The 17,233-nt window shown below is 30.7% G+C and overlaps 1 protein-coding gene and 1 long non-coding RNA gene across 2 annotated transcripts in view; one reads left to right on the plus strand and one right to left on the minus strand.

The window, feature by feature from the left end:
* The window catches only part of LOC117606010 (uncharacterized), a 25,543-nt gene continuing 8,310 nt past the window's right edge, over positions 1-17,233 (minus strand). The window contains 3 exon segments of the mRNA XM_076692520.1: positions 1-368; positions 3,492-3,837; positions 10,382-10,639. Of these exon segments, the coding sequence (XP_076548635.1) occupies positions 1-368; positions 3,492-3,837; positions 10,382-10,639 (972 nt within the window).
* LOC117606011 (uncharacterized) overlaps positions 15,548-17,233 on the plus strand; it is a 13,208-nt gene continuing 11,522 nt past the window's right edge. Inside the window, exon 1 of the long non-coding RNA XR_004581857.2 lies at positions 15,548-15,649. This is a non-coding gene — a long non-coding RNA (uncharacterized LOC117606011). The remainder of the gene's footprint in view (positions 15,650-17,233) is intronic.

Genomic DNA, 17,233 nt, shown 5'->3' on the forward strand with positions numbered 1-17,233 from the left:
CTATAGCTGCAGTGGTGCATTGAACGCGTTGTGTTTTTTATGCCTGGGTGGAGCGACAGGTGGACTTTCAGGTGACAACAATCGACTCGTCATAAGCCACTTTTTGGCTCTGCCAGCGTGATAGTAATACGAGTAAAGCAATGCCATAGCCGCCAGCACAACCAGCAGGCACGTACCAGCGATAACGATACTGAATAACCAATAAGGACTGGGCTCTGGTACCAAAGTTGGTTCTGTGGGTGATTTTTCTCCAGGTACAGATGTTGTAGGTTTCACTGGTGGCTTTGGTGGTAGAGGTTCAACCTCGTCTCCTATGGTGATGTCTGCACAACCACGAAACTCTTCTTGAGGACCACAACCTACAGCCCCTGGAAAGTACATATTTGAAAAATTGTATTTAATACTGTAAGTACGTCTAATTTGATTGCATATAGTGCATAAGTTCTTCGTATTAGATTCAGTTTGTTTTCAATCAATGTACTAAATACTACAATACACAATTCTTTAAGATGTAAAATAATATAAAGTTGAAAATGAGAAAGCGATTGGAATTTGATATTTTATATAGCATTTAACTAATGATTTTTATTACTCATATAGTTTACTTAGAGTGTACTTTGTACAAAGTAACAGTAAATAAATTGTTTGAATTTAAGAACACCAAGAAAGATTGTAGAATGAAATTTTATTCCATTGTATTACCTTTACTACAGTGCAGTTTTTACAGTGCTGTTTTTAAATTATTTATTTGGGTAAATATTTTACGATTATTATTATAAAAGCATTTTCAGTAAGTTGTAAATTAATATTGCATTGCTAAGAATAATAGGCATTGTTTATTCTTCAATGTTTGTACATAAGATTTGAAAGTAATGATAGACTGTCAGTTAATGACTGTTATAGAATACTGATAATTATGAAGCAATCATGCAATAGTTGCATAAATTGAGTAATGATTATTCCATACAAAAAGCCAACAAAACTTTCTATCCATTCACTTGTGGAATACTAATACTATTTTATTTTGTTGTGGTAGAAGTTGTCCTAATTAATAAAATTACATAATCCAAAAGCTACTGTCAAAAATTCCTTATGTTCTACTAGACAAATCAAAAGAATGTTTAATTGGATTGTAATTTGGTAACTGTTCCTCTTAAGATTCATTAAATTTATTTAAATATTAACCATGGTTTTTAAACCTTGAAAGTAAATCAGGATGTAGTTTTTTCCCCTTCTTTTATAAATCATTTAATATTCGTTCAATTTCTAACAACAATCTTCACTTTGACTTATGTTTGTATGGAATAAATCTTTCATTTTAAACACCCCCTTTCATCCATCCAACGTTGGTTGAACAAAAGCGAAGTACGCTCGTCTAAAGTTAAATAGCAGTGAAATGCAATATTCAAAGTGCTCAAGATTCTTTATCTAAAGCTTCCGGTGAAATTTCAGAATCAGTAAGCACCAAGATGCTGAAGAATACCTCTTTTCATATTATACAGGGTATCCCATGCAACTGGGTCGAATTATAACTCTAAAGTGGTATAAGATAGAAAACAGATTTCAATAGACAAAATTAAGTGGTGTCCAGTAGAGCATCAGGTGATATACATATGTATGTGTCGGTTCCGAAAGTGGAGGGATTTTAAAGATTTCAAGATCTCCTTCACTTTTTTAAATGGAATTATATATTTTTCTAAATGTTATTTATTACATCTTGTTATTCTCTACAAAAAAGTATTAAGGTGCTTATACCGAAAATTGATCAATTCAAAAGATATCTTAGGGAGAGACCACTAAGCTCCCCTGGCCTCACCCTAAAATCTTTTAAACTAATTAATTTTCGATTCAAGCACTTTAGTACTTTTTTGTAGAGAATAACAAAATGCAGCAATTGACATCAAACGAAATACAAAATTTCCAAAAATATTTTTCACGTTGGAAGATCCTACGTCTCTCCCTAGGATATCTTTTGAATTAATTAGTTTTCGACCAATAACCAAGTACCCAAAGTCTAGTTTATAGTGTACACCAAGTGTCCTAATAATTTTTTGTAGGAAATAAAAAATCGTTTCGATTGATGTATAGAAAAGTATATAGTTCTATTTAAAACAGTGAAGGTGACCTTGAAATCTTTGGAACGTCTCCTCTTCCGGAACCGACGGACACATCAGATGATGCTCCATTCGACACCATTTAATTTTGTCTTATGAAATTTTTCTCTATTTTCTACCATTTTAGAAATATAAACTGCTTCAATTGCATGGGACACCTTGTATTGAACATAAAACGCATTTTAATTGATAAGTTTCACGATCAGTAAAAAGCTCCAAGTCCACGTTCTTATTAATATAGGTACTGCTTGTTCTATTTATGCCCACGTCTTAATTGATTCTGAATAGAGTATTGTCTTTCATTATATTGCAATATTTGAGTCTTATTACGACACATTGGCATCCGCAACATTTCAATACACACAAAAGACCTCTTTATAGGATGAAGTTTGAAAGAAAAATCTTCTCAATATCATTAACCCTTCTGTCTTCTTTTGGGTCGATATGATTCACAATGAAAATTACATTTCCATACGTACTAGATTTTTAGATATTTTTCTTTAAAATGAATTTTAATTTTATATTTTACATTTCTTAGAAATAACTACAGTAAAGATTCGATTACAGCTCCACCACTGGAGGGGTATATCCCTTGAGATGCCAAAAAGTTCGCTCGTCGAGTAATGTAACATGATCTGGGATCGGATACACCCATATCTCGCTTTACGGCCTACATACGTTCCGGAAAAGTTGGCCGTAAAGCGGAAAGCCGTATAACGAATCAATTATTTTGATACAAACCCATACAAGTTCAACTGTTTTTTATAAAATCTGTTTTTTTATTGGACCAATTTTGTATAAAATAATATAGTTTTTAGTTCATAAAGCATTTTATTCTTTCTATTTCCTATAAAAATGCTTACATAAAATTAAAGTACAGCATTTTTTTTGGTTGTATAACGAAACATTGTGGGCCGTAAATCGAAAAAGTGCCATAATTAAAAAAGACCGTATAAAGAGCGGCCGTATAGCGAGGTATAGGTGTATATCAGTAAAGTAATACTAATGCAATGACTAAACTTTGTTATTTTTTAAACCAATGGCCATAAAAGGTATTAGGTACATAATAAAATACAATAATATTAACACCAGATCTAAAAAATTCTTCTAAAATATTTCTATATTGAAAATTTAACTGAATATTTACGACAGATTCCTAATTCCTGTAGGATTTGAACAAACAATCTTTATTTTCAGATATTCCCCGTAGGATGCCTTCGGATGTATGAATTACTAAAAAAAGGTTGCGATTTGAATAGCACATCAAATACTAAAAGAAAAATATACTAAATCGAAATGAATAAACAAAAACTTCAAATAACATCGTTGCCCCATTTCATCCGCACCGTAAATACGTTCAAGTGTAATAGACAGTACCTGTTCCATTTCCACAATCGCCCCAATTATTCCCAGCCACGTATTTCCACTGGAAAACGCATTGAGCACAGGTCAGGTCATCAGGTAATTTGTAAAATGCCTCAAAAATCCTGTTCCCTGGTCCAGGGTAATATCTGCTCGATCCGTTCTCCATACGAAGCAGATGCTGATCCAAGCACTTCTGGTCAACTTCTTTGTCTTTGTAGGTCATCGAACACGTACGAAATTCAAAGTAACCATGATGATTCGCTGTGAGCTCCACGTGGACCGGTATTACCGATCCAGTTCGGTATTTCCTTACTATCACGCTGTTTCCATACTTCCCACCAGTCTCGTGCGGTCGTGGCTGAAAACGGATTAAGGTAAGAGTTATCAAAACAGTCGCGTGACTGTCGTATGGTCTATTAAGATCCGAGATAGAAATATAAAAGAATTCAAGAATGTCGAGTCTAGTTGAGTCGAGTTTCCAAAAATATTGTGCTGTGTAACCCGGCTAACCTTTCTTTGGTTAATACGTTCTAACCTATTCGGCTAGTTGTACCCTTATCAGAGAGCGAGCGATCTTTAATACACTGAGTCTATCGTGGGTTCTTGAAACTGTAAAATTGGTAACAGGGTAAATATATACGGGGTGTTTAAAGGGGTAAATATACGTTGTCAAAATTTATGGTCCATTTCACAGAGTGAGCGCCTTCGGGCACGACCTGATAACTGAAACTGTAGAGGAATATCCAAACCCCTGTTCTTATTTCATCTTTATTTCTCTCGTTAGGATAAGAGAACCTATTCTTATAGGTTTTCCGTAAATTTATCCAAAATCAGGAACAAATGATGAGATACTCCTCCTATTCTAATCCTTAGCCAAAGGATTTCTAGCTACGTTCCTCTTGAATGTACTCGAATGATCTATCCGTTTTCCGGGGATCAAGCGGTGTGTACAAGGTGTCCCACGCAATTGAGGTAGTTTATATTTCTAAAATGATAGAAGATAGGGAAAAATTTTATAAAGCAAAATTAAGTGGTGTCAAATGGAGCATCATCTGGTGTGTCCATTGGTTCCGGAAGTGGAGATATTCTAAAGATTTCAAGGTCAGTGTGTACTTTTATATACGTCAATCAAAGCATCTTTTCATTTCGTACAAAAAAGTATTAAGACGCTTAGGTCGAAGATTGATTAATTCAAAAGATCATCAACATCAGGGAGAGACCACTATACCGCAGTTCACCAGAGCCCATAACTGCGAAAAGATCAGTTTTCGTTCTTTGCGCTTCTCCAATGCGCATCTTCGTCCTGATTGGCGATACTCCCAAACGAAGTGGAAAGCGATTAGCAGAGAGCTCGCTGCGTTCCCCCACCATCTTCCAACCTGCGCGTCGCAGTTATGGACTCTGATGCACTGCGGTATAGACTCTTCTTGCCTCTCCCTAAGATATCTTTTAAACTAATTATTTTTTGGCCGAAGTGCCTTATTGTTAGTAATTTTTTGTAGAGAATAATTTTTTGTAGAGCGCCAAGGAAAGTATAAAATTCCCCAAAAAATTTTTCAAATTGGCAAAGCCTAAATCTCTCCCTAAGATATCTTTTGAACTGATGAATTTTTGACCAAATTGCTTTAATAAGTATTTATATAATGACATTTAAGAAAATATAAAATTCCATTTAAAAAAGTGTGGATGACTTTGAAATCTTTTTAACACCTCCACTTCCAAAACGAACACACATATCACCTTATGCTCTATTGGACATCACTTAATTTTTCCTAATGATATTTTTTCCATCTACTACTTTTTAAAAAACATAACTTGGTTCATTTAATTGGGACACCCTGTATATTGGTTTTGTGTTATCCTTGTTTTGGGGTCAAACCATTGAGGGTATTTATCCGGGATCAACTCCGTAGATTGCAGAAAGCGGAGATGAAGGTATTACAAATAACATTATTTGGCAATACGTGGATAACAGTAATGAAGTCTTTGATATAACTTTAAAATGATTCATATTTATTAAAATAATAACAACAGTAGATTTGTTTTCTATATTTTTAAAGCCTTTTATTACGTCGTAACAAGTACAAAATCTTGTCTAACAATGATTTCCTTTAGCAATTGCTGCATGTGCAAAAAAGACATTGTTAGACTCTCGTTACGAATGTAAGCGGGCAATCTGATAAAATAAGATCGGAAGAAATGAATTACAGTAGAATTCCAATAATCCGGCATGCTATCTGTAAGACGGTAGAAACGAGGAAAATAATTATAAAACAGGTCATGCTTAACATAAAAACCAGAAATGAAATAAATACATACTGATGTATATTTAAGATACAGAATACAAATTATTTAATTATATCAGCAATAAATGATGATACAGTAGAACAATGGTGGCGAATCTCTTTTTAACGGTAAGCCATAATCAAATTAAAAAAGTTCTAATTAAAAGTTATGGCTTAAATATTTGAACTAAGTAATTGAAAAAATAAAAACAATTTCTATATTTAACTTTTTAATAAATTTTAAATTTAGGAAATCTGAAAATTTGGAAGTTCCAGAGTTTTCGAATTTTTGAATTCTGTAATTTTAGAATGTTGGAAATCTGAAATTTTATAAAACTTAAATTTTCAAATTGTGGAATTTTAGAATTTTAGAATTGTAAAATGGTAAGGCCCGCCCTGACCCTTACGTATTATAGTTATGAGAATGAATCTAATTAATTAAAATTCGTTACAAGGGAGCCCGTCATGTCATTAATTTTCAGTAAAAATTTAGTTCTCAGTTCGTCTCCAATCTGAATAAATCATTTTATATTTTTAATATCTGAACGATTGTAAATAATTTCTATATTAATTAACCGGGAAAATTAAAATTTCTGAAAATTAAGCTGCAATAGGATACATTTTCCAAGGGGTGTTGAAACAGGTGGTATTGTTACAACACATGTGTATATGAGTATACGTGTATCTGCTTGACAGACCAGAAAGCCGCAAACAGTAATTTATTCCGTGTTGCAAGAACACCACTGGGGGATAATTAAACGAACTTTGCGATGATGCCGTGGTTCACCCATCTGACCATTTTTCTTTCTTCTCGTTAGGCGTTACTTTTATTAATTCAAACTGTGGTTTACTTTCGCGATAAAAGTTTTATTAGATGGTTGTTAATAGTCAAAATATACAAAGATTACACAGTGTAGTTAATTAAACAGGCAACTGCGCTTAATTCTGGGCTAAATTAACAAGTCATAAGACTGAATTGCAAGAACACTGTACAAATTTGAACTTAGTTAAGAAGTTTTTATAGTAAATTCAACTTACATTGGACAATTTAAGGAAATTAAACAGATCTTGGGAAAAAATAAATACTAATGAAATAAATAAAGAAACATGTTGTAGTATTGAATGCTACAGTGAAAATTATTGTTTTACAGGAAAAGTTATGATTGCTCCATTTCCAATTTAAATTTTTCACTTAATATCTTACAAATTTTCCTCAATTTCATTTTGCTTTAATTTTCTTCAGTTATTAGATCACATTCAATTTCGTGTTGTGCCTTAAAACATTCAAAGTGGTGATTTTATTTTTTTTTGTTTGAATCAAATTTGGTAAAAATATATGAATTATAATTGAACCAAAATTGTATAGTTGAATAAAAACACTATTTGTGAAGTAACATGTTTTATTAATATAATACGGGATATTTTAAATTCTTTTTATATTATTATGAATAAATTCTGAGGAAGCAAAGCATAAATTGTGCTAATTTTGCAATTCAATGATAGCTATAGTAAAGAGCTACAGAGCTATAATACAAAAAATCTGTCTTTCTTTATTAAAGGGGAAGATCTTCAGTTATATCCTTTTACAGAATATAAAATAAGTCCAAAGAAATTTGACTTTTTCCTTCATGTTTTTCTTTTTATAACCAAAGGTATATGACTTTCCTCAACTGTGTGACTAACTCCATGAGTCACGATCCATATGTGGAGGTATCATTATTACATTATAATATTATACGGTGGTACAAATAAAGTATTAAAAGTAGTTATCTCCAAAATCACAATAGATGTCAATTTCATGTTTTCTCTGTTGTTGTTATTGTTGTTGTTGTTGTTGTTTTTGTTTAATTAATTAAAATTATTTATTTTGAAAATGATATAAGTCCAAAATTAAGAAAATAATGAATTTACATATACTTTAATGCGACCTTTTTTATTTATAAACAATTTATCATTTTGTTTCCTATTTAATAGAATAGATGAACTGATTATTTGGTATACAATAAATTTTTTTGAAACTACTGCTAAGAGAACGAAAGAAGGCTCCTCACTTTTTTAATATGAGACATTAATTTTTTATTTTATTTAAATAGTTTTTATAGAAGTGAATTGCCGCAGGAAAGCATGTAGACCCATCTGTTTTATTTAATTAATAAAACTAAATACGTAAGTTAAAGGGATGTTTGCTATGATTTCAGAGAAAACAACTTGCAGTACTTCATTTGACTCTCTCTGGTCATAAAGTCACTAACTAATTAATTAATTACAATTACAGTATTACAAGTTATTTTCCCCGATACTACAGCAAACATAATTAATTATTTAATTAAATGATATCTATATATATACATAAGCTGTACTGTTAAATTTCGAAACTTGAAACAAGTACAAACACACAGATTTCACAAAATAAATTACTGTGAGATAGTAGATGTGATCTGGATTAAATAGACTACAGTGAAATAATTAAAATGAAAGTTGGAATGTTCTAAAGTTTTCTCTTCAGTATCTCCTTTTTTATTTCTTTTATTGTTCCAAACAAAAACTAAAACAGCAAATGTAGGTTTACTGCAAAAAGATGCTACATGATAGTTTTCATAAATAATTTTTTTTAATAATTTAATTCTGTTAACCCTTTAAGTATACGCTTTCTATAATCTCTTAGAATGGAAAATGGAGAGAGAGAACAAGTGATTTGAGGCAAGTGATGCAAGTGACATTTTCATTTTTATTTTATTTTTTTTATTTATTAACCATTTCTATTCTTAATTTAACAATGTTAAAAAATGTTACTGCATCCCTTTGGTTCTGAATGTTTCATTTAAAAGTCAAAGTATCTCCAAAACTATTGATCTTTCGAAAAAGGTTATACAAACATCTTTTGAAGTTCAATATTTATACTTTCAAGTAGAATAATTGAGATTAAAGGAGATTAAATTAAAAGGTTTAAATTGAGGAAATTTTTAACACTCATTTCAGGTCAAACTTGGGGCTAGGGTCTTTCATCCTCTCGATGAATTTAAGGTGTTAAATATTCTATGAGTTGCGATTCAGGTCATTTATTCTTTCCATTTTATGCTACGTTTCCTTCGAAAAATTTCAGGTGCTTCGAATTTAATATAGCGGATCTTGATTTACGTAGGAGTTTAAGGTTTCTTGAGTGATCATGTACCGTTAGCAAATTCCCAATGAGGAATTTCAATATTCTATAGGGAGACTGACAATGAGAACGAAAGATTTTATATTCTGAAGTTTCCAATTTAATATTCCGCCTCCTTTTAAATTACGCATCGCCGTTCCAATGCAACAATGACACAACTGCGATAAAAGTAATTTTTCAGAAGGCAAAGAAAGCCAATTTTATTTAATACAACTTTTTATTAAATAATAGAGGAAATGTTTTATATTTGTAAAAAAGTCTGATTTTCATCCCGTTTTAAAATAAAAATCACTGTACTGGTAAAATTTCAATTTTCCAGTCACTTAAATTCAATTATTTAATATCCATGTTTTTAGGCTGTTTATTTTATCTTTGATTGGTTAAATTAATTAAAATCAATTGAAGTTGCAATTTTTGTATCCAAATATATTATAAAATGATGGATGTTGAAATGCTTATAAAACATCTGATAGAATTTGATAAAATGGTACTTTAATTATACATTAATTTGAAGCTTAAACTTTCATTCAAATCACTATAAAAGGCTTTCATTCTAATTAAATTTTCATCCAATTAAATTGCATACGTAATTTTGTACAATTTAAAACTTTAGAAAATTTTTGAAGCATACTTTGGTCCTTTAATATAATTTTTAACGAAATCATATCTGTTGAAAATTTCGTAAATCATTATATTATTTACATTTTTTATGCATTCAAGATATTTTTTGAACTAATCAATTTTCGACCCAAGCACCTTAATACCAATAAAATAATACCGGACCGCAGCCCGCGGCCTGCGGGAGCTCGTCCGAGTCTGCCCGACTTTATCCGACCTGACCCGAAATAGTTGGACTACCCGACTGCACACATATACCGCAGTTCACCAGAGTCCATAACTGCGAAAAGACCTGTTTTCGTTCTTCGCGCTTCTCCAGTGCGCACCTTCGCCCTGATTAGCGATACTCCCAAACGAAGTGGAAAGCGATTAGCAGAGAGCTCGCTGCGTTCCCCCACCATCTCCCAACTGGTGAACTGCGGTATACATATATAGGACACCCGCCCGAACCCGTACGAACCCGTAATATTGGGTACCTGCACACTCCTAGTGTGAATACAACTCATCCTTTTTTCAATTTTTCACTTGCATGACTTCAGCGATTCTTTCTTTGGGGTGTTCCATGTCTCTGATCTTCACTTCGCACACTTTATCCTTGACATAACCCCAAAGAAAGAAATCATTGATCGCTAAGCGATGATAATAGTAGCCATTTTAAAACTGAAAAACATGTGTAGAGAAGATTTCCAACTTTGGTCTACTTGTTTATCAAATAATAACTTGAATATCTATAAAAATAGAAAGATGGCGCTAAAATCAAAATTGAAGCTCCTTTCAGGCCACCCTGTATGTGCACATTCATTTGTAACAATAATAGTATTGCAGAAAAGTTATCTTACCGTTGGCATATCCCAAGCATCCCCGCAGATTCCACATTTTCCCTTATTTCGTTGCCATTGTCTGGTGAATCCTCCGCAGTAACATTCGTGGTCGTTGTAATCATGCGGAGTATCGAAGCCATACCTCCACATGGAGGCCCTCGATGGTGGTTCTATCAGTCTTCCATGAGATGAAACTTCCTTTACGACTAGCACACTCGCAATGAACATTAAGCTAATAATCCGTGGATGCATGTTTGTAGCGATGAAACTTGGCCTCTGTAATTTTGTATTACCTGTCCATTAGTAGGTACATTGCTATGTAGATTTTATGAGGACTTGCGGTTTAGCCATTTTCTTACGGTCAAATCGATGGCACGGAGGGTGAGTTTTTGTACAGGATGTTAAACAAGTAATAGTCACGAATAATAGAAATGATTTTCAATATTGTATTCTGTACTGGGCATATATTATTTAAAAAGTGAATAGTAACTAATTTATTTTATTGTAACTTATGTACATTACTGGAGAAATAAAGTGTTTCATGTATGGGAATAAGTTAAAAAAAAAAATACTATTATTAAATAATAGCAACACCTAATATGTTTACTATTAAATAACACTATTATTTAATAGTTACAGTTTTTAAACTGTAATTTTTTAAAACACTATTATTTAATAGTTACAATTTTTAAACTGTAATTTTTTAAAACACTATTATTTAATAGTTACAATTTTTAAACTGTAATTTTTTAAAACACTATTATTATATAATAGTAATTACCACAAAATATTATTGGTAATAATTTTATTATTATAAAATGCTATTAAAATACTATTTAAAAAAAAAAATACTATTATTAGATACCATTTTTAAAACTTATTTCATAAAATGAAACATTTTATTTTTAAAGTTATATAATAATAGATTTTATCTTCTTCATGAAGAAACTAATAAACAATACTGTTTATAATAATAATAATATTGGAAAATTATTAATGGCGAACACTGACCAGTCAAAGCGTGCATAGCGCACGAACTTATTGTCAGCCGCGGGAGTGTAGGTTACGAACTGAGCTAGTCACCGAGGCGCTGTCGAATAGTTTGTTCGCGACTGCGGTCGAGACCGGTTCTCGTAGCCAACACTCCCGCAGCTGAGCTTACGCGCTCTGATTGGTCAGTGTTTTTCGTTAATAATTCAAAAACTAAGCCTTAACGAATATTTTTTGTAAAGGAAAAAATTGTTCAGAATCATTCCAGCTATCACCCCTTCAAAGGATGCCCTCCCTGAACACCCTGTATGTATTGTGATTTCTTTAATTATAATACCATGTATTTCGTTTCACAATTTACGTTCATTGTCAAAAAAGTATTTATAATATCAAATGGTATAAAGTGCAAATAAAATTATATTTCAAATGGGAGTAGAATTTCAATAAATAAGGTAATTTTATTTTAATAATTTGTAGTATAAAATAAAATTGTTTTCAATTACAATATATTGCAAAATTCAAAAGCTGTACATGTCATTGAGACATTAATGGTAAAATAAATTTCTAACAATGGCAATTTTGATAATGAATAGAAAGATTCTATTCACGTGTTTCTAGAGTATGAAAAAGGACTGAGGTCAATGATCGCTTTATTCGAACAAAGGACTAGCAATAAGCATCCATACATCCTTATCTTTATACACGCCTCCGTATCTGAATACTGACCTAAAATAACATGTTTTTGGTCACATGTTTGTGCAGCCAGCTATTCCAAACAAAACTGTCCCTAAAGAGTGCAGAGCCCTGGTCAAAAGTCGAGATTATTGAAAATATTTAATTAGAAATAAATTATTTAAAAATCTACTGTAATAAAATTTAACATAACACATGTGTTTTATATTTATGATTTATTGTGAAATTTGATAATATCAATATTTTGAAAGTATCGGGACAAGTGTCCCATTTGAACGGTGCTATGGACGGCTCTGATTCGAAACATGTTCTCCGAAATTTGTTTTTTCAATTGTTCACAATTATTGACCCAATTTAAAAAAATTCTCGACCCAGTGAGGATTATTTTGGGGTTTTGGTACACCTCTATTGATCAGGTGTGTATTAAGTTGTTTTCACAAAACTCAATAACCATCGCTGCTTTGTACTGTACACTATATTATGATAAAATAGATTCGATTTAATGGAGCCATAAAGGGCTTACAATAAGTAACAAAGAAACTCCGCCAAAATAAATACTATCCCCATTGACCTGAAAAAGGCGATACGAAGCTATCGAATGTCAATATGACTGGCTGTAAATTGAACAAACAGCGATGTTTTTTAGAAAATAAATGTTAGAAGCTGACACACGTATTAAACTACGATTTTATATGTACGGTCCTTTCCAGGTCAATGACACTGTGAATCTCATGATTCTAGTTTTGCAGAGCTTGAAACAAGACCATTTGACAAAATTTTAAATTATTCGTTTATTTAATGTACAAAATTTAAAAATATCAATTTAGAAATTTAATTAATTTTGTAACTAAATTTTTGATAAATGTTCATAAATACACATAAGGTGTACATATACTGCAACGTTTTCCTGAAATCGTGGACAAAAGTGAATAACAAAAAGGGTTTAATTCTCTGAATCTAATTAGTTGAATTAGTGTAATTACATAAGTACTTAATGAGGAAATTATGTGTCACCAAAATTAACGAATATTCTCAGTATGTCATGCAACTCTGATAAGCTTTTATTGAATCTAAAATTATATATTTATTTAATATTATTAAACGATTAATAAATGTAAAGTACGTAAAGAAGTTTGCAATAATTATAATTTTTATCAATAATAAAAATTACCCCACTATCTTTTCAGAGCCATTTACTATAATATATTTCAATGATTTATCTCGAAACTAAAAATACTGATTTCTTTTACATTTTTTGTACACTTATTTTGTATTTAAATTTATTTTACTGTAAACGATTACCTAAAAATTGTATTTGGTTATCTCCACATAATTAAAAATTTAAACAGTAAAAAATCTAATTATTTCAAAGTTTATTGATATCGTGTTTTGTTGTACACTTTTTTAAATAAATTTTACATTATATCATAGTCCAAATTTAATTTGTTCCACATTTTTAATTTTTTAATAAAAAAAAATTGTAATAATTTTGTATAAGTACCAAAACACTTAAGTGTCTGTCCATTTTCTTTTTCAAAACATTGAAATATGTACTACAGATACGTTTAATTTTAACGTCTAGAAAATTTAAGAAAAACTCTTGACATTTAACGAGGAGAAAACTAAAAGTAGAAACGCGTTCTTTTAATAATTCATAGCTCAAATTGCAGAACTCGACCAGCTATTTAAGCAACCATCTCCCTTTAAGTTAATTGGCCATTCATTTCCAAGAGTGCTACAATAAAAGAAAGAAAAAGTCCTCTTATAGTTTCAAATTTTTATAATTGGCATGTATGAATAACAACAGTGAATACAACTATTTTCTGTTTATATAAGATAATTCTAGTTACTCGACCAAATTATATGTAGCTCTATTTCAAATGACTTAAAAGAAGAAATCACAGAAGAAAATTTAGTAGATACCGTTTAGCTATCATTACAAATTTATTTTTTAAATTCATTTTCAATTTCAGTTAGAACAGTAGCCTGGTCGAATAATCAGAATTACCCTGTATCAAAAAAATGTTAAGTATACAAAAAGCCAAAAATTAGGATAACTTCAAATTTTCATTTCATGATAATTCGAGATTTTTGTTATAAACAGATTGTAATGGAAAGTACTTTTTATTTTTTATGTATCATATAATTTGTTTGAAAATTTTGTTATATTTTATAAGCAGTTCTATGCAAAGTCGAATCCATAGACTTTTCTTGAACGTATCAAAGGTCCTTCACATTTTCTTTATTTTTTGCTAATGTTAGTCACCTTAGTGACGCCTTTAACGTGACTAAATGTTTTCTACGAACGTATAAAAAGTTTTTAGGAACTGGTGAGGTGAATATGATAAAGCATTTGAGTATAATGACGTAAGAGTGGCACAACTCGAAACTCGCTGGTATAACAGGACAAATAATTACCGTTACAATTAACATTAACAGAGATGGGACAATTTAAAATGTAGCATTCCATAAAAAACATTTTTTTAATTCAAATAATTTTGCATGTTATTCATTGAACATCTCATAAAAATAATTAATAATAACAAAAATAATGAATCTATAAAAAAATTAAAATAAATGTAAATAATTAATCTTGTAATAAAATATTAAAATATAATAAAAAGTAATTCATTTTCTAAGCAGCGAATTTATAATTTTATTTAATTTATATTTCAACTAAATTTATGTAAAAGTGGTTAGAACACTATAATTTTTTTAAATATTCTTTTAGTGAAATTTTCGAATATATCAGATAGTTCCAAGACACTTATCTAGCCCCTGGAATAAAGTAATATTTACGATTGAAAAAGGATTGATTATAATATTTTTATTACTAACTTTAAGATTTTATCTTTATTAACCCTTTAAATATTAAGTGTACAAATTAATTCTGCACGCTTCCTTTATTAATTGCAGATTAATTTAAAAAAAATCTTGGTAACTTCAATTATTCAAGCAATTTTAATTATTATATTTTCGCGCCACTTTTTAAATATACGGAACCGCGGGAAAATATCCAAATCTAAAATTGTAATTAGGAAAGCGTAATACTAGAAGCACCGAATTAATTTGTACACGTAATACAAAGCGTATATGTTTCAAAACCGTGGAGATATGGAAATTTTAGAATAACAATTAATAAAGGTATTTATGCTGAAAAATGCTACATTGCAAGTACAATTTAATAAAGAAAATTAAATAGTTTTGTTTACGATTAACAATTAAATGTTGTACAAATGGTTATAGCAAGAAGATTCAATTATTATTTACTATTGATACTATTATTGTCCGTTCAGTGTCTACATTCCATTGTTCAAATCCTGTATTGTTACTTTAAATAAAAGTCACTTCAAATACTTTCTGTTATATCGTCAAGAGATTCACAAGAAAACAGGGTACGTATGTAAATGGAACAATGACAAACATCAAGAGACAATATTATTCGAAAACGTAATTTTAACAAAGGTTTGAGCTTGAACCCGGCGACATTCCAGGTCTAGACGGCAACGAAAAGTACCAGCCACAAAGGAGAAACTCGCAAACCGGTTGCTACAAGGTTCTCCACTACTATAAACACCTTATCAGAACCACTAGGGAAACTATGTGAGTATAGACTGCACCATGGCAAAAATTAATATTGCGAAATAGCACAGATGCCTGTGTAATAAAACTCATAATTCACATACATACAATACAGTTCACTCGTAAAATCTATTGCCTTGACGTGAAACAAATGCAACAGGACAATAGGATCATTCATCGCGACTAACAATAATAAAGGAATATTAAAATAATAATGGTTTATTGAAAAGTAAAGTAAAGTTATAGTCATTTAAAAAGAGTAATATTAATAAAAACTAGATAGCTTTTAGGTTATGGTATTTTAGACCTATATACAGTATGCAGATTTAAAGACAATAAATTATGCAGAAAATTTAAAATATACCTTCACGCGTAAATATTATATTTTTTGCAACATCTCCATAAATACATTTTTCATATTTTGTATATTTTATTTCTACAGCTGTGTCAATATGTACCTGCATTCATCATGCAAGGGTTAACTGGTGTTAACCTCTTAGTTACTTTTTACAATTAAAAGGATATTTTTTAAGTTAGAGAAAAATAATGGAAGCTTAAATGGTCCATAATGGTTGCACTTTAGTAAAAAAATTAGAAGTGATGGTAAATATTTTTAAAATAGATGTTTAGGTTATATGTATTAATATTTAGGTTAATACTTAGCTAGGGGTTTATTTTAATATTAATAAATAATGATCAGTTAATTTTGCTGTTCTTTCGGCCATAATGAAAATTACATTTCTATATATGTATATGAATTGTGTTTTTTAACCTTAAAAAGATCAATGAGGTGACTCGTCAAGCCCACCAGTTATAAAATATTGAAAACATATTTTTGTCATTTAAAAAATTTCCAAAAAATGTATTATACAATCATAACATGTTTCAAACAACATAAAATGAAAGCGTGAATGTAAAAAGAACAGCGGAGTTAAAATGTTATTCAATGAAATGAACAAGAGAAACAGCGAAAGAATTCTATTCGCAATCTTAATACAAAATTAACAGTGTGGAAAGCACTGCGCGAAGAAAAGTATTCGCAATAAGTTAAACGTAACGAAACGTCTGTCGTGATATCTCCTCGACGAGAAATTGTAGATCGTGGCTGCAAACAGTGGCAGGTAAACGAACCCGAACAGAGAACGAGTCAAAGCCGTGCTGGGAGTTTGCGTTGAATTCGCGGGAAAATTCAGCGCGTGCCAGGAAAATGGAAATTTAGTAGCGAACTAGGTTCCAGTGAAAACAAGCAAACCAAACTTTCCATCCCCGCTGAAAATGAGATAAAGAGAGAAGTAGAGAGGATCGATAATGTAAAGCAACCCGACTCTGTCTCAAATTCAGAATAGGTTGGAGTTAATTAAAAAAACACTTTGAATATCATTTAGACGAGAGCAAAAGCTGGTTTAGAACATACTTTATTCCGTGGTGTAAATGTTTTTAGTATAAATAACGAAGAACAATGAAACAACATGATGAAATTGTAGCGATATTGTTTAATAACATTCATTGACGATTTTAAATAAATATTTAGAATTTCACAGCTTCCACAGATTCCACAACTTGTTAGGTTAGGTTAAATTAGGTTAAACCTCAGTTTAAAAACAT

This window comes from Osmia lignaria, chromosome 2 (genome assembly GCF_051020975.1).
Source record: "Osmia lignaria lignaria isolate PbOS001 chromosome 2, iyOsmLign1, whole genome shotgun sequence".
Lineage (NCBI taxonomy): Eukaryota > Metazoa > Arthropoda > Insecta > Hymenoptera > Megachilidae > Osmia > Osmia lignaria.